The following is a 19,448-nucleotide window of genomic DNA, read 5'->3' as shown; positions in this document are numbered from 1 at the left end:
GCGACGGGCCACAGCATCTCCGAGGTAGCGATGAAGTGGGGATTTTCCCGCACGGCCATTTCACGAGCGTGCCGTGAATATCAGGAACCCGGTAAAACATCAAATCTCCGACACCGCTGCGGCAGGAAAAAGAGCCCGCAAGAACGGGACCGATGGCGGCTGGTAGAAGTGGAATTCTTCCGCAGATTGCTGCAGATTTCACTGCCGGGCCATCAACAACTCTCAGCGTGGGAACCATTCAACGACACCTTATCGATATGGGCTTTCGGAGCTAAAGTTTGTAATGGCACTTGAATTATGCATCCATAACGGCACCTCAACTCAACCTCTCGATACCAGCAATATTCTTCTGTGTTTCTGTAAAGTAGTGGACATATTTCTGAGACAACATTCAGATTTGATGTCATTAATGTAGAGATACTTTGATGCATCGATATGTTTATGTTCCAATGATATTATTCTTATGTGTATTCTTTCTTCTGTCACTATGATCTTTGACGTACTTGTAACTCTGATTTTTGGGCGCGTAAGCAATTGTTAGTGAGTTAGAGTCGGACCTTGAAAAAGTCAAGTCTTGGACGTGATGTTGGAAAGACGCGTATTGTAGTCAGCTTATAAAATGTGAACTTATAACAGTGACTGTGAGGAAAATGTTTTCAAATATGTTTTGTATTGTGAAGTGATGTTTTGTGTGTTACGTCATATTGAAATAAAAGCATTTAAAAGGGAGTGTAACTTAAATTCGGAGTGCTGATTATTATTTTTTTAACATCACTATTGTGCTAACTTTGAAAGGTTCAATCTTCAAGAATGGATAGTGATGGGCATCTATAAAACTTTTGAACATATCAGAATAAAACCTAGGCCTTTTTGCATCCGAGCTTCGAATCATCACCACCTAGATTTTCGACGATTGAGCCATGATTTTACAACGAGACCACCAGCGTGGGAAACACGAAAAGATGAGTGCCTAGTTTATTCATTATTACATGAAATGACTTTATTAACTGTGCTCTAATGACACCTGCCACATAATAACTTTGTTGTTGCCCGAAAATGCAGTATTTAGCAGCGTGAGCAACACCACAAACATTATTGAATTTTGACCTTTGTTGTGGTAGGGTTGTTAGAAGTTCCACTCTTGTACCCTTGATAACTGCCCTACACAAAGTTTTACGCCTCTCCTGGGTCCGTCAAGCATGTTGCCTAGTCGGACGAGTGTTGTTTCAAATTGTATCGAGTCAGCGGGCGTGTGCAGGTTTGAAGACAACCTCATGAATCCGCGGACCCTGCATTTCAGCAGGGGACTGTTCAAGCTGGTGGAGGCTGTGTAACGGCGTGAGTCGTATGCAATTGGAGTGATATTGGATCCCTGATAGGTCTAGATACGACTCTGATAGGTGACACCAACGTAAGCATCCTCTCTGATCACCTGCATCCATTCCTGTGCATTGTGCATTGCGACCGACTTGTGCAATTCCAGCAGGACAATGCGACACGCCACACGTGCAGAATTACTACAGACACAAACGTAAGCATCCTCTGTGATCACCTGCATCCCTTCCTGTGCATTGTGCATTCCGACGGACTTGGGCAATTCCAGCAGGACAATGCGACACGCCACGCGTGCAGAATTGCTACAGAGTGGCTCCAGGAACACTCTTCTGAGTTGAAATACTTCCACTGGCCGACGAACTCCCCAGACATATCTGGGATGCTTTGCAACGAGTTGTTCGGAAGAGATCTCCACCCCCTCGTACTTTTACAGATTTATGGACAGCCCTGCAGTATTCATGGTGTCAATTCCGTCCAGAACTATTCTAGGCATTAGTGGAGTCCACGGCACGTCGTGTTGCTGCACTGCTGCGTACTCGCGGGGTCCCTACACGATATTATGCAGGTGTACCAGTTTCCTTGGCTCTTCGGTGTATAAACAGTGGCTTGCCAACAACAGTTCAGTCTGTTTGGATCGAGGCAAGGAGTACGTTGTTGTTGTGGTCTTCAGTCCTGAGACTGGTTTGATGCAGCTCTCCACGCCATACAGTAAAGCTGCATGCCCTCGGGAAAAATTACGGCTGTAGTTTCCCCTTGCTTTCAGCCGTTCGCAGTACCAGCACAGAAAGACCGTTTTGGTTATAGTTACAGGGCCACATCAGTCAATCATCCAGACTGTTGCCCCTGCAACTACTGAAAAGGCGCAAGGAGTACACATAACAGAAAAATCGCAGCACCTGAAGAAGACGGAGGGGTGGTCGTCGAAATATCGTGCAGAAAACGGAAACAACAACTCGGATGAACGTGGAGAAGTACACCATTCATCGTGCAAATACTCAGTATATTGCCATATTTTTCGCTGTGGAAGTGTGCAGTAATCGTATATCTGTCTCGTACTTCGTAACGAAAGATTGAAATGAAGATCCGTCGAACACGCGCGTAACTGTCTAACTCGTCACGATACGCAGATGGCGAGCTGTTGTCGGACGCTGAGCCATGATTTCGCGCGGTCGGGTGGGGAGCGAGCGGCCAGTGCGCGAGTGGAGGGGTGGAGGGGGGGGGGGGAGGGGTTCCTCGCGGGACTCCACCGTGACGTCACGCCGGCGCTTCCTCGGTGTGTCCGCCGCCCGCAGTGTAGCTCCGTCAAGCACGCGGACGGGGGCCGTGCAGGCGGGCAATGGCGAGACGGCTGAACGAGGAGGATTCGGAAGACGGTAAGGCCGCTGCTCCTTGATTGCTCTCTGCAGCGCCGCCTGCGTAGCTCTTGTTTGTGGCGTCGGTGGGGAAGTGGCAGCTGCCGTCTCGAAAACTGCTGTGGTTTACGCCAGTGTTTACCGGAACCTCTATCTGGCGAGATAAGCACACCGACTTCAGTGGCAGTTGCAAGTTAGGTGTTACTGTCGGTGCCAGTTCGCTCCAAATCTCTCGTCCGGACAGGATATTTTTGAGGTCGCGACAGCACAGGTCTTCAAAACTCGACGCACATCTGCTTCCATAATCTGTGACTCACTGTGCATTGCGTGAGACAGGATACTCTCTATATTGTACCACACATGTGCAGGTTTCTTCACTTTCCACTCGCGGATGGAGCGTGAGAAAGCATCGCTGCTTGTGCGTCTGTAGTGTGAGACGTTTTCGCCCCGGGTCTGTGTGCTTGATCTCTACTGACAAGGGAACCTCCCCATCGCACCCCCCTCAAATTTAGTTATAAGTTGGCACAGTGGACAGGCCTTGAAAAACTGAACACAGACTAATCGAGAAAACAGGAAGAAGTTGTGTGGAACTATGAAAAAAAAAGCAAAATATACAAACTGCGTAGTCCATGCGCAAGATACGCAACATCAAGGATAGTGTGAGCTCAGAAGCGCCGTGGTCCCGTGGTCAACGTGAGCAGCTGCGGAACGAGAGGTCTTTGGCTCAAGTCTTCCCTCGAGTGAAAAGTTTACTTTCCTTATTTTCTCAAAGTTATGATCTGTCCGTTCGTTCACTGACGTCTCTGTTCACTGTAATAAGTTTAGTGTCTGTGTTTTGCGACCGCACCGTAAAACCGTGCGATTAGCAGACGAAAAGACGTTCCTCTCCAATGGTAACCGAAAACATTTGATCGCAAGGTCATAGGTCAACCGATTCCTCCACAAGAAAACACGTCTGATATATTCTATACTACACTGGTGACGGCATGTGCGTCACATGACAGGAATATGTTGTCGACCCATCTAACTTGTACACTTGGCGAATGGGTAAAAAGATTCTTCTACATTGCCCGATTTGCGTTTTATTGTGGATATGATAATCACTCCAAAAAAGTGATGAGAACACAAGAGTTTGTCACATAAACTGCAACAAATGAATGCAACAATTTCACAGTCGCACAGTTTTCCCTGTTCTATGTCAAAACATATGCGTATAATGTTTTCAAATTTTTCCGTGTGTAGACCGTCAAATCCTGCATATGTCCAAGCAAATCTGAACATGTCATGGAATTTTGGAGGGTGAAGTTGATTATGTGTGAGTGCCTCAGCTTTGACACACGATCACGTAAACAATACTGCTCTGTGTACCTGTGCAGCTACGCAAAATCATAGAATCTTTTCACAAAGTATTTCACTTGCCGAAAACCTCGCATCGGGCGGACGGACGAACAGATAATAATTGTCTGAAAATAAAAAATTAAACTTTCCACTCGAGGGAAGACTTGAACCTAGGACCTCTCGCTCCGCAGCTGCTCACGCTAACCACGGGACCACGGCGCTCCTGAGCTCACTTTATCCTTGATGTTGCCTATCTTGCGCATGGACTACTCAGTTTGCATATTTTGCTTATTTTTTTAATAGTTCCACACAACTTCTTCCTGTTTTCTCGATTGCTCTGTGTTCAGTTTTGCAAGGCCTATCCACTGTGCCAACTTATAACTAAATCTGAGGGGGATGTGATGTGGAGGTTCCCTTGTGGGTGGACACGTAGCGGCCTGAGGAATATTCGTAGTTTCTGCTCCCAAAGGCGCGACGGTTCTCGAAGATTGCGTAGAGTCGTCTCGCGAGTTGTACGGCTTCTTTGTTCACGTGTCTGCCAGCTGATATTTATCAACATTTCTGTTACATCCGTGGTTAATCAAAACAGGTTGGGGCCGTTCGCACCCTGTCTCTGTATACGCTTCATGTCCTATGTCAGTGCGACAGGTACGGGGTCCGAAAGTTTAGCAGTACGCAAATGCGGCCAGTACGAGTGTTTCCTATGCAATGTCTGTTGTGGACAAACTGCAGTTCTCCAGAGCCTCACCAACTAATAGCAGCCTGTTTGTCATTTGTCTTGCCTACAACTTGTAACAAAACAAGCCCTAGCGGAACCCTCTACCTCCTTAATGATATTTTCGATACCCTCCCACTACAATGCGGGTTTGAACTCTCTTTTAAATTGTACAAACAATTGCATACGCTCACATAAACATATTTAATTTCTAAATACAATTTTTTCTGCAGTTTCTATTTCCTATGGAACTGCAATATTTTCGTAAAAGTAAAGAAATTCTGAAAAGTGATTTTCTTAAATTCACCGAAAAAAAACTTTTAAAAAGTAAACTAAAATATCTGTTGTTAATTATAAAACACAATTACAGTTACTACTCAAACGTCAGTCACGAGTTATGTATTTTATATGTTTCCAAGCGACATCAAGGTCCATAACATAAGACAGGAAGTTATTTACATTTTTTTTACAAAGGTCCATAACATAAGACAGGAAGTTATTTACATTTTTTTTACAAATTTTTAATTTACTTTCACTGTTTGTTCACTGCAGAAAGATTTACGTAAATAACAACTCTATAAAAGAAACCAATGAACTAAAACGTATGTAAATTATGCAAATACAAATCACTCAATTTACTCCAGAGTGTTCTTTTCGAAGCTTCTGGAACCGTGAGCCGCGCGGTTTGAGGCGTCATGTCACGGATTGAGAGGCCCCTCCGTCGGAAGTTCGAGTTCTCCCTCGGGCATCGATGTGTGTGTTGTTCTTAGCATAAGTTAGTATAAGTAGTGTTTAAGTCTAGGGACCGATGACCTAAGCAGTTTTGTCCCTTAGGAATTCACACACTTTTGAACCGTCAGCTGAGGCGTTTTAGCACACGTAGCGTTGCTTGTGACGCAGCTGTTCTACAAAAGGTTTAGAGGGAACACGTGTCAGGAATGTTCCTGTGATGCTATTAGAGCGTATTAAAAGGCTTTGAAATCGACGTTTATCATGTCTGCACACAACTGCGTTTATGTGGATGACGTGGTGAAAGACAACACTCCAATAAAAGTGCAAGATTAAAGAAACAATATTGCCTTCCATGCAAGTTGTTTAAAGAAGCCACTTGCTACGAATTTTAGCACTATGATAACAACAGGAGCCTGCGTACTGAAAGTGATTCTTTATTACATTTTAATAAAATGTTTTCATTTATGCGCTGGTTGTTTATCCATGACAATAAACTGCTTTACAACATTACGCCAGGTCGCTGACATGTAAATTCAGTACTGATATTTTAGTCACAGAATCGTCGTCAAGTGAACCTGTGAGGTATCTATCTCTACACTTGCTCATTTCGAAATATTTCCGTGGCGTAACTGACACTGCTTTTGATTCGGTAATCCTCTAGGAAAAGTATGACACTTTTTCAGGTGTATCGAAGTGCACAAGTTTGCATTTCTCTTGATTAAGAGCTAGTCTTTGCACTACGCCGATCTTTTCTCTAGATTTGACTAGACGTTTCTTCAATTTTTAGGAAGTACAATGTTATCGTAGGTAACTGCATCATCTACGAAAATCCCGAGCTGCAACTAACGCTGTTCGCTAAGTCATCAATATACAACGGTCGTTCTACGCTCACCCGCGTCACAGCGGGTGTTCTCCAGTGTGGAAGTTTGCTGTCGGGGGAGGGGGGTGGGGAGGCGTTCGGATAACTCAGGATAAACAGTTTCTCACCCATGCGTGTAGCAGTAGTTGTAAATACCGTATAATATTCCACACAGGAGGTTTGTACGTGCCGAGCTTAGCTTCTGCTAAAGCAGACTCACCGTTACTTTTAACCATAGACAATATTGTAAACGCATGAATTACGAATATAAGCAAAGATTATTTGTTTCCTAATTGTGGCCTAAGATCGTATGGCAATGTAATATTTCAATTCTTCCTGAGTTACACCTTCTTCACAACTTCGATACCAGTATGTTCCAGGATAAACATGTTACTGGCATCGAATGAAACAAGTTTACCGTTACCAGTCACTGTTTATTTATATCCACAACGCTTTTTGAAGGTTTAAACCTCCATCATCAGGTGGAACTTCAAGTTTACAACATGTCACCTGATTATATAAATGAGTATGAAATTTCAGCTATATAGAATTGACAGAAAAGGATCTGTATTCCACTTGCCATATTTATTCCAACTCATATATTCAGCAACTCAAGCGGAAGTCTCCATAATCAAAATGGGTCAAATGGCTCTGAGCACTATGGGACTCAACATCTTATGTCATAAGTCCCCTAGAACTTAGAACTAATAAAACCTAACTAACCTAAGGACATCACACACACCCATGCCCGTGGCAGGATTCGAACCTGCGACCGTAGCAGTCCCGCGGTTCCGGACTGCAGCGCCAGAACCGCACGGCCACCGCGGCCGGCGTCTCCATAATCCTTTAAAACTTACTGCGAAATAATACTGTTATTGTGATGTATATTTTTTGTACAATGAGATAATGTTTCTGTTATGCTATATGTTCTTTGGACCTAGTAGCTTCCAGAGGTTGTCTTTGGTGTTTTGTTGTTGTTGTTGTTGTTGTTGTTGTTGTTGTTGTGGTCTTAAGTCCAGCGACTGGTTTGATGCAGCTCTCCGTGCTACTCTATCCTGAGCAAGCTTCTTCATCTCCCAGTACTTACTGCAGCCTACATCCTTCTGAATTTGGTTAGTGTATTCATCTCTTGGTCTCCCTCTACGATTTTTACCCAACACACTACCCTCCAACACTAAATTGGTGACCCCTTAATGGCTCAGAATGTGTCCTACCAACCGACCCCTCCTTCTAATCAAGTTGTGCCTCTTCTTCCCAATTCATTACAATACCGCCTGATTAGTTACGTGATCTACCGATTTAATCTTCAACATTATTCTGTAGCACCGCATTTCAAAAAAAAGGTTCAAATGGCTCTAAGCACTATGGGTCTTCTGTGGTCATCAGTCCCCTAGAACTTAGAACTGCTTAAACCTATCTAACCTAAGGACATCACACATATCCATTCCCGAGGCAGGATTCGAACCTGCGACCGTAGCGGTGACGCGGTTCCAGACTGAAGCGCCTAGAACCGCACGGCCACACCGGCCGGCTACCACATTTCAAAAGCTTCTATTCTCTTCTTGTCTAAACGGTTTATCTTCCATGTTTCACTTCCATACATGGCAACACTGCATCAAAATACTTTCAGAAAGGACTTCCTGACACTTAAATCTATACTCGATGTTAACAAATTTATCTTCTTTAGAAACGCTTCCCTTGCCATAGTCAATCTACATTTTATATCCTCTCTACTTCGACCATCATCATTTATTTTGCTCCTCAGATAGCAAAACTCATCTACTACTGTAAGTGTCTCATTTCCTAATCGAATTCCCTCAGAATCACCTAATTTAATTCGTCTACACTCCATTATTCTTGTTTTGCTTTTGTTGAAGTTCATCTTATATCCTCCTTTCAAGACGCTGTCCATTCCATCCAACTGTTCTTCCAAGTGTTTCGCTGTCTCTAACAAAATTACAGCGTTATCGGCAAACCTCAAAGTTTTTATTTCTTCTCCATGGATTTTAATTCCTACTCCGAATTTCTTCTTTGTTTCCTTTACTGCTTGCTCAGTACACATATTGAATAACATAGGGGATAGGCTACAACCATGTCTCACCCCCTTCTCAATTGCTGCTTCCCTTTCGTGCCCCTCGACTCTTATAACGGCCATTTTGTTTCTGTGCAAACTGTAAATAGCCTTTCGCTCCCTGTATTTTGCCCCTGCCACCTTCGGAATTTGAAAGAGAGTATTCCAGTCAACACTGTCAAAAGCTTTCTGTAAGTCCACAAATGACAGAAACGTAGGTTTGTTTACGAAATACAATAGTTTAAATGTAACTGAGAAAGGAGTCTGTGACCACTGGAGGTATGCCATTCTGGTTTTTCACTGTTAGATATACGTTTAGTTTTTAGTCAAAAACTTCCCTGACACCATGTTGTGAAATAGTGTTTTTGTTTTTCCACTAGACAATGCCGTAAATTATCCCAAAATCGTTTCAGATCACGCACATATGTCACACTAACAATGTAAATCCACCTGATGATGGAGGTTGAAGCCTCTACAGAGATGCTGAGCCAGCTTTAGTGGCACACGCTGCAAGAGAGGCGTTCTGCATCACGTTGTGGTCTACTGTCCGAGTTCCGAGGGCGCACGTTCCTAGAAGAGCCAGCCAATATGTTGGTTCCTCCTCAGTATATCTCACGGAAAGACCACGAAGATAAAATTAGAAATATTCGAGCCCAAACGGAGGCTTAGCAGCAATCCTTCTTCCCACTAATCGCGCGCGACTGGAACAGGGAAAGGGAGAAGTGAGACAGGTAAACAAAGCACACTCCGCCACACACCGTAAGGTGACTTACGGACTGTAGATGTAGATATGTCTCTACGAGTTCAGATTTTCATCATATATACACTTGATAATTTGGAGCGCAACTAACAGAGTGCTGTTCATGCCATACACTCATTATAATTCTTCTGCATCACTCCTGGCGTAATCCATGTCGAAATAGTCCATGGGTGAAAGGTCAGATGTCAGTGGCCAATGGACAAAAAATATTTCGGCAAGCGACGACCTTGCCATAACCTGATGATGGCAACGCGGTGGCTTGTCGAAATACACTGACGTGACAAAATCATGGGGCACGGCCTAATATCGTGGCGGACCTCCTTTTGGCAGGAGTAGTGCAGGAACTCAACACGGCATGGACTCAACAAGTCGTTGGAAGTTCCATGCAGAAACAGTCAGCCATGCTGTCTCTATAGCCGTCCATAATTGCGAAATTGTTGCCAGTACAGGATTTTGTGCACGAACTGTCCTCTCGATTATGTCCCATAAATGTTCGATGGGGTTCGAGTTGGGCGATCTGGGTGGCCAGAATGTTTCTCAAACTAGTCGTGAACAGTTGTGTCCTGGTGACACGGCGCAGTGTCATCCGTAAGAATTCCTCCACGAATGGCTGTAGACGGTCTCCAAGTAGCAGAACATAACCATTTCCAGTCAATGATCGGTTCAGTTGGACCAGAGGACCCAGACCGTTCCATGTACACACAGCCCACACCATTATGGAGCCACCACCAGCTTGCACAGTACCTTGTTTACACTTTGCGCCCATAGCTTCGTGGGTTCTGTGCCCCACTCTGACACTACCATCAGCTTTTACCAACTGATATTGGGAATCACCTGACCAGGCCACGGTTTTCCAGTAGTCCAGAGTCCCACCGATGAGGTCAGCAGCCCAGCAGAGGAGCTCCAGGCGGTGCCGTGCTGTCAGCAAAGGCACTCGCATCGGTCGTCTGCTGCCACAGCCCATTAACTCCAAATTTCGCCGCACTGTCACCTTTGTCGTACGTGCCGCACTGATTTCTGCGGTCATTTCCCGCAGTGTTGCTTGTCTGTTAGCACTGACAACTCTACGCACACGCCACTGCTCTCTGTCGTTAAGTGAAGGCCGTCGGGCACTGCGTTATCCATAGTGAGAGATAATGCCTGAACATTGGTATTCTCGGCACACTCTTCACACTGTGGGTCACAGAATATTGATTCCCCTAACGATTCCCGAAATGGAATGAGCCATGCATATATCTGCAACTACCATTTCGCTTTCAGAGTCTGTTAACTCCCATAGTCCGGCCGTAATCACGCCGGTAACCCTTTCACCTCAATCACCTCAGCACAAATGACATCTCCATCAGTGCACTGCCCTTTCATACCTTGTGTATGCGATATTACCGTCATCTGTATATGTGCATACGAGTATCACTATCCCACGACTTTTGTAACCTCAATGTATTCTGCCCGTTGGACACTGACATCTGGCCGCCATGATACATTAAACGTTGATGTCATTTTGTTTTTACTGTTCCTGAATTACTATGTCTTTCTGAAATCAAGGGACGTTTCATGTGATGGAAACTACTCATTAATTCTTTGAAAAATATCAGGATATCGTTGCCTAGAGTAGGGGAGGGGCAATGGTATCGGTTCGTATCTGATCCGGTACCGTCTTACATAACCAGGAAGTGTTTTTACCAGTTTAGAACCGTGATACATTACATGAAGTTCTTCGTACATTACTCAAAATAATGGCGAAAAATTTCAATCTCAATTATTTCATCACCAAGAACACTTTTGGAGGCAGTGCTAGGAGATATACACTCCTGGAAATTGAAATAAGAACACTGTGAATTCATTGTCCCAGGAAGGGGAAACTTTATTGACACATTCCTGGGGTCAGATACATCACATGATCACACTGACAGAACCACAGGCACATAGACACAGGCAACAGAGCATGCACAATGTCGGCACTAGTACAGTGTATATCCACCTTTCGCAGCAATGCAGGCTGCTATTCTCCCATGGAGACGATCGTAGAGATGCTGGATGTAGTCCTGTGGAACGGCTTGCCATGCCATTTCCACCTGGCGCCTCAGTTGGACCAGCGTTTGTGCTGGACGTGCAGACCGCGTGAGACGACGCTTCATCCAGTCCCAAACATGCTCAATGGGGGACAGATCCGGAGATCTTGCTGGCCAGGGTAGTTGACTTACACCTTCTAGAGCACGTTGGGTGGCACGGGATACATGCGGACGTGCATTGTCCTGTTGGAACAGCAAGTTCCCTTGCCGGTCTAGGAATGGTAGAACGATGGGTTCGATGACGGTTTGGATGTACCGTGCACTATTCAGTGTCCCCTCGACGATCACCAGAGGTGTACGGCCAGTGTAGGAGATCGCTCCCCACACCATGATGCCGGGTGTTGGCCCTGTGTGCCTCGGTCGTATGCGGTCCTGATTGTGGCGCTCACCTGCACGGCGCCAAACACGCATACGACCATTATTGGCACCAAGGCAAAAGCGACTCTCATCGCTGAAGACGACACGTCTCCATTCGTCCCTCCATTCACGCCTGTCGCGACACCACTGGAGGCAGGCTGCACGATGTTGGGGCGTGAGCGGAAGACGGCCTAACGGTGTGCGGGACCGTAGCCCAGCTTCATGGAGACGGTTGCGAATGGTCCTCGCCGATACCCCAGGAGCAACAGTGTCCCTAATTTGCTGGGAAGTGGCGGTGCGGTCCCCTACGGCACTGCGTAGGATCCTACGGTCTTGGCGCGCATCCGTGCGTCGCTGCGGTCCGGTCCCAGGTCGACGGGCACGTGCACCTTCCGCCGACCACTGGCGACAACATCGATGTACTGTGGAGACCTCACGCCCCACGTGTTGAGCAATTTGGCGGTACGTCCACCCGGCCTCCCGCATGCCCACTATACGCCCTCGCTCAAAGTCCGTCAACTCCACATACGGTTCACGTCCACGCTGTCGCGGCATGCTACCAGTGTTAAAGACTGTGATGGAGCTCCGTATGCCACGGCAAACTGGCTGACACTGACGGCGGCGGTGCACAAATGCTGCGCAGCTAGCGCCATTCGACGGCCAACACCGCGGCTCCTGGTGTGTCCGCTGTGCCTACGTGTGATCATTGCTTGTACAGCCCTCTCGCAGTGTCCGGAGCAAGTATGGTGGGTCTGACACACCGGTGTCAATGTGTTCTTTTTTCCATTTCCAGGAGTGTATTTTTGACATTTTTGGTGATAATTTTGTAAGTTTGTGAAATGTGAAGTGATCCATCACCGTCCTCAGAGGTTAGAAACACACCAAATTGCTCACAGTGTAGTACCACGGTGGCCAGTTGTCAGAGAGCTATGATCTACAGAGAAATGAATAGTAGTGGTAACGCACTCACATCATCCCTCCTAATTCCGCGTCTTATAAAGCAACTTGTCTCTCTGCGTTGTGCACGCGTTTTTCACGAAAGTGAGTGCGACTATTTGCCGACCTTCTTGTGCCGTACCCTGCCGCATCAAGCTGCGCCACGAGTAGCAGAGTGTAGCCGACTGCTGATTATCGTTAAAGCCTAAACTAGCTGATTACTTGTACTCACCTTACACATAGTGTACTACCGTATCTTCTGATAAACGTTGAAAACGTACTGTAAACATACCGGGTGATCAAAAAGTCAGTATAAATTTGAAAACTAAATTAATTACGGAATAATGTAGATAGAGAGGTAAAAATTGACCCACATGCTTGGAATGACATGGGGCTTTATTAGAACCAAAGAAAAGTATTTCTAGACGCGTGAAAGATCTCTTGCGGGCGTCATTTGGTGATGATCGTGTACTCAGCCGCCACTTTCGTCAGGCTTGGCCTCCCCGGTCCCCAGACCTCAGTCCGTGCGATATTGGCTTTGGGGTTACCTGAAGTCGCGAGTGTATCGCGATAGACCGACATATCTAGGGATGCTGAAAGACAACATCCGACGCAAATGCCTCACCATAACTCCGGACATGCTTTACAGTGCTGTTCACAACATTATTCCTCGACTACAGCTATTGTTGAGGAATGATGGTGGACATATTGAGCATTTCCTCTAAAGAACATCATCTTCGCTTTGTTTTACTTTGTTATGCTAATTATTGGTATCCTGATCAGATGAAGCGCCATCTGTCTGACATTTTTTGAACGTTGGTATTTTTTTTTTTTTTTTTTTTTTTGGTTCTAATAAAACCCCATGTCATTCCGAGCATGTGTCTCAATTTGTACCTCTCTATCTACATTATTTTGTGATTTATTCAGCTTTCAAATTTACACTGACTTTTTGATCACCTGGTATGTACACAGAATTTTGTATTGCTGTAATGCTTTACTGTTAGTCTATTATATGACAATCTAATAACCTAGTGTAGCTATAGCAGTACTGCAAACTTTCATCTCGATTATGTTTGTGTGATAGAAGGAAAAAGCCTTAACTATGATTAATTTCACCCAAAGGGTGTGACAACTGCATACATATAATGTGGGATGATTGCATTGTGGCAAAAAATGTTTGAAAATGTCTTCGCAAATAGATTCTCAAACTGTTTTTCTAGCTGCGCCACTGTTTGACCTAATGAAAAGTCATCGCAAACACCTCCCTCTGCTCGATATTTTACAAGCTTTATTCACGTCGCATGTATGCAAATGTGCCTTTGTTGTACACAAACTGTAATCGACATTTACAAAACTTCATGTTTCCCGTATTAACCTGGAACTCCTGTGCATTTATTGAACAGATGACAGAGCAGTATTAACCATCTTCTGGGCATCGTGTCTTGCAGCCAGCAAGTCTGAAGTGACATCTTGGGAAACATCAAATAGGTGCGGTAAAATTTAACTTATCACATCGACGTGTTTCGGGATAAACCCCTAAACCTGTAATCAACAGTCAGAGCTGTCACAGAATGGAAACAAGTTCGTGAGAACCACTGTTCGTAAATGACAACTGCTGTAAATAAAAGTAATCGAGTTCTAAGCACTTTTAAGAAATGTGGAGAATTAACAGTGTTTACGTATAGACTTCATGGTGTGACTACCTCTTTACAATAGTGCGCTGAAGACGGAAGGAGAAGAACGTGTACGCGACTAGTCAGTATTAACAGTGTGTAACATCGACTCACACGAGACAATTTGGCACGTATAATAACTGCGCACCGTAGTTAAATAATTCGTACTATACAACTGCAGTTACTAGGTATTGGCTAGATGTACGCATCATAGACTATACATCAACTTCCATTAGTTTCAGCATGCGACAGTCAGTATTTGTACCGTGTCGCCTGTACAGTTAAGACTGTTAATTCTACAAATTTCACCGAAATGTTTTAACCCTCTATTTGCCGTTTTTTGCCTCTTTTTTTTTTAACCTCGAGTGCAATGTCTTAAGAGTGGCTTTCATGAACGCTTTCATACTTTCACGGGTCTAACTGCCGGTATCATTTTAAATGCGAACATTTTAGTTTAGATTTTACAGCGACTGTTACTGATATCGAATGAAGCAAAAAGTTTACTCCTACCAGTCACTGTTCACTTATATCCACAACACGTTTCGAAGGTTTAAACATCCATCATCAGGTGGATTTACACTGTTAGTATGAAGAAGGGCAGCAACCTTTTCAGTAGTTGCAGGAGAAACAATCTAAATGATTGACTGATCTGGCCTTCTAACATCAACCAAAACGGCCTTGCTGTGCTGGTACTGTGAACGGGTGAAAGCAAGAGGAAACTAAAACTACAGAAACTACAGCCGTAATTTTTCCCGAGGGCATGCAGCTCTACTGTATGGTTAAATGATGATGGCGTTCTCTTGGGTAAAATATCCGGAGGTAAAACAGTTCCCCATTCGGACCTCCGGGCGGGAACTACTCAGAAGGACATCGTTACCAGGAGAAACAAAACTGGCGTTCTACGGATCGTAGCGTGGAATGTCAGATCCCTTAATAGGGCAGGTAGGTTAGGAAATATAAAAAGGGAAATGGATAGGTTAAAGTTAGATATAGTGGGAGAGAGTGAAGTTCGGTGACAGGAGGAACAGCACTTCTGGTCAGATGGATACTGGGTTATAAATACAAAATCAAATGTGGGTAATACAGAAGTATGTTTAATAATGAATTACAAACTAGGAACGAGTATAAGCTACTATGAACAGCATAGTGAACGCATTATTACAACCAGGTTTGACAAGAAGCCCACACCCACCACAGTAGTACAAGTGTATATGACAACTAGCTCCGCAGATGATGAAGAGATTGAAGAAATGTGCGATGAGATAAAATGAATTATTGAGATAGTTAAGGGAGACGAAAACTTAATAGCGATGGGGGACTGGAGTTCGGTAGTAAGAAAAGGAAGAGACAGAAAAGCAATAGGTTAATATGGACTGGGGAAAGGAACCGAAGAGTAAGCCATCTGGTAGACTTTTGCACTGAGCATAATCTAGTCAGAGCTAACACTTTAAGAATCATGAAAGAAGGTTGTACACGTGCAAGAGAACTGGAGACACCGGAAGGTTTCAGGTAGATTATATAGTGGTGAGACAGAGATTTCGGAACCAGGTTTTAAATTGTAAGACATTTCCAGGGACAGAAGTGGGCTCTGACCACAATTTATTGGTTATGAACTGCAGATTAGAACTGAAGAAACTGTAAAATGGCAGTTTTTTTGGTGCTTTTTTTGGTGCTTCCTATGCTTTATACGCATTTGGCAAGCGAAGAAACCCTAACATGTAGTACAAGGTACGCGCTCCCAAACACATCCTAGTGCCTTGCACATTAGCCCGCATCTCGTGGTCGTGCGGTAGCGTTCTTGCTTCCCACGCCCTGGTTCCCGGGTTCGATTCCCGGCGGGGTCAGGGATTTTCTCTGCCTCGTGATGGCTGGGTGTTGTGTGATGTCCTTAGGTTAGTTAGGTTTAAGTAGTTCTAAGTTCTAGGGGACTGATGACCATAGATGTTAAGTCCCATAGTGCTCAGAGCCATTTGAACCTTGCACAGTATGCATGCAGCTGTAGGTCTTGTCATTGAGCTGACCTTCTGAAGTTAAAGCAGATTGTTATTGGGTTATTAACACAATTATTCAGGAACAAACTGGCACGGTCTTATTTGCCGCTCTTCAACAACTGATTCAAAAAACAAAACAAAAATTAGGACATACAACGTTCCCAGAGCAGGGTGCCTGACGTCTTTGGAACCACCATACAACAGCACATATATTTTATTTGTTAATGCCTGGACGTGTTGCAGAATAAACCCATTATCAACACCTGGACCTCATTTAGAATGAAAGCAAGGTCGTGAAAACGGTCTTCAGCTCACTAAAGCTGAGGCCCGAAACAACTCGTCGGTCACAAAGAGCAGTTTTCAGAATGAAAACATGGTCCAAGTGGTCTGTGTTCTTTTTATTATCCGTGCAATTAGCCACTTTCAACCGTGGGTCATTTTTCAGCACCTGTAATACGTTCAACAATCATGACATTGATTTATACATCAGCTGTCTACAAGCTCACGTATATACATGTACTTTATAACCCAGGTGCTTACATGTCATCACACATTCTAATACATCGCTTGCACATGTGGACAGCTACACATTGTATTTTTGTACGTATGTGGCACAAAAACAATAGACCAGTGTACATCATTACGTTCATTAGTCGGCACACACGGAAAGTTGTAGTATCATAGTATATCCACAGCTGTTATGGTATGACCGTAGATGTTTACAACCCTGTCTGTGGATGGTCGATAGCATTAACTAAACTACTGGCGCAATATTCACTGACATATGTTCGTTATTCTAGAGGTTCGAGACGCGTACATCATGTATGTCATGCCACATTTAATACTGAAAATTACAGTACAAAATCCAAACTGGAAAAAGATTATGTTGGGCCTTTTAATATGGTGTGCCAGTCAACTTATGAAATAAAACTCATTTTCACAATCTTCAGTATAGTCTTATAATAAAACTGAAAAAACTATAGCTAGATTACATCATGTCATTAAAGTTATTTCAAAAATATACTATACGGATGTTGAAACCTGCAGATGTTGTGTGAAGAAGGGACCTGCTTTGGACTGCCTGTATGGGCTGTCTAAATTATTGCGCAACATGATGTGAAATGGAAGTAGTAGGTGGGGCAAAGAGTCTCATTCACAGCTCACACTTTGTAATTTTCATGGTACCAGCTGATTCGTAGGTCAAACATCATGTGTCACGTTACATGTACAAATTTAATAAGCATTGTCATGTTAAACCCACTAAATATTTTTATGGATTTGACAGAATTGTGCAGTAGTTACATAAATTTTAGAAGTTCTCTTCCGTTCAGGAACATGCCTCGCGGGTCACCCCTTCCCTTCTTCCCCCTCCCTCTTCCAACCTACAATTTGTTTTAGTCTACTTTTTCATTGTCGGTAGTTTAGCCACATGCATTATCTACCTATACATACAGGGAAGATAAGTGGCTAAATTATTGACGGTGGAAAGACAAGTAGACTGAAAATAATAGAAGGAAGAGTGATTCTTAGGAGATCTTCCAGAAAGATCGAATACTTATAAAATTTATACAAATAATACACAGTTTTATCAAATCCATAATATTGATGATTAGCGGTCATCTAATTCCAGTTAGGACTAACTTGGCTGAATGAAATTTAATATTAACAAACATAAAAGTAAAGGCATCTAGAAGCTAAAATGTTACACAAGTTATTTACAATTCTGTACAGTCTATAAAATTGGTAAATTCTTGAGGGAAAGCGGCGCGATAATACCAGGTAAAATAACAAAGCTAAGATGAGATAGGGAAATAACATTACGACATTACAAAAGTTACACTATAATATATGGAAATCACTGTATCTGAAGTCCATGAATCAAATGAATGATTGAAGAATAGTGGATCCTATAGCTATAGATAAAAATAGTATAGGTAAAGTAAATTACTATCTTAATAAAGCGCGGACCAATGGACGTAAAACTATTATACAATTCACACTAATATATATACATATATATATAAGTTGGGAGGGGGGTGGAGGAGAAGGGAAGGGATGACCCTCAGGGAATGTTCCTGAAAAGAAAACTTCTGAAATTCATCTAATTACTACATAATTGTGCCAAATCCATAGTAATACTTGGCGGTTTTAACATGACAGTGAGTATTAAATTTGTATGTGTAATGTGACACATGGTGTTTGACCTATGAATCAAATGGTACTATGAGAATTACGAAGTGTGAGGTTTGAGTGAGGGTGTTTTCCCCTGCTACTATTTCCATTTCACATCATGTTGTACAGTAAAATGGATATCCCAAACAGGCAATCTCCTTTACATAACACCTGTAGTTTCCGACATCTGTACTCTAATATATTGCTGAAATAACTCTACTGACATGGTGCAACCCATATGTCGTTTTTCAGTTTTATTATATCATTATTGAAAATTGCACCTACTGTATATATATATATATATATATATATATATATATATATATATATATATATATATATAATGTATGTATTCTGTTACTAGTTCTAATGTATCACTTGACCTGTTTGTTACTGCATCACTATTTTATTTCGTAGACTGAGTGGAACACCGCATTAAAAGACCTAACATAATCTTTTGTAGTTTTGATTTTATACTGTAATTTCTAATATTACATGTGGCGTGACATACATGGTGTATGCCTCTCGAATATCTAGAGTAAAGAACATAATATGTCAGTGAATATTGCGCCAGTAGTTATCAACCACCCACAGATAGGGCTGAAAACATCTTTGGTCACACCCAACAGCTGTGCATATACGCTGTGATACGGCAGCTTTCCGTTTGTGTCGGCTAATGGATGTCATCGTGTACACTGTTGTATTGTTTTTGTGCCACGTACGCACAGAAATACGATGCGTATCTGTCCACAGGCATCAGCGACGTATTAGAATGTGAAGTGACGCGTGAAGCTGAAGACACGAAGGTAACTGGGGTTATAAAAAGTACATGTGTAAGCGAGAGCTTGTAGACAATTGATGTATAAAACAATGTCACGATTTTTGGGCTTGAAAATGACCCACGGTTGAAATTGGCCAATTGCATGGATTATAAAAATACATCCTGCTTGGACCATGTTTTACTCTGTGCAGGAGACAATGCTCCAAAAATGGCGGAGTGTCAGGAAAGCTGAAAGATGGCTTTTCACACATCTTCAAGAACCTCTGATAATTTAAGTCAAGTATTTAAGCAAACCTAAACGCAC

The 19,448-nt window shown here is 43.4% G+C and overlaps 1 protein-coding gene across 1 annotated transcript in view; it reads left to right on the top strand.

The window, feature by feature from the left end:
* Positions 1-2,613: 2,613 nt before the first annotated feature.
* LOC126285462 (peptidoglycan-recognition protein SB1-like) overlaps positions 2,614-19,448 on the top strand; it is a 201,729-nt gene continuing 184,894 nt past the window's right edge. The window contains exon 1 of the mRNA XM_049984875.1: positions 2,614-2,708. Coding sequence (XP_049840832.1) covers positions 2,672-2,708 — 37 coding nt within the window. The 5' untranslated portion in view covers positions 2,614-2,671. The remainder of the gene's footprint in view (positions 2,709-19,448) is intronic.

This window comes from Schistocerca gregaria, chromosome 8, assembly GCF_023897955.1.
Source record: "Schistocerca gregaria isolate iqSchGreg1 chromosome 8, iqSchGreg1.2, whole genome shotgun sequence".
Lineage (NCBI taxonomy): Eukaryota > Metazoa > Arthropoda > Insecta > Orthoptera > Acrididae > Schistocerca > Schistocerca gregaria.
This window is presented reverse-complemented; position numbering and strand designations above follow the sequence as displayed.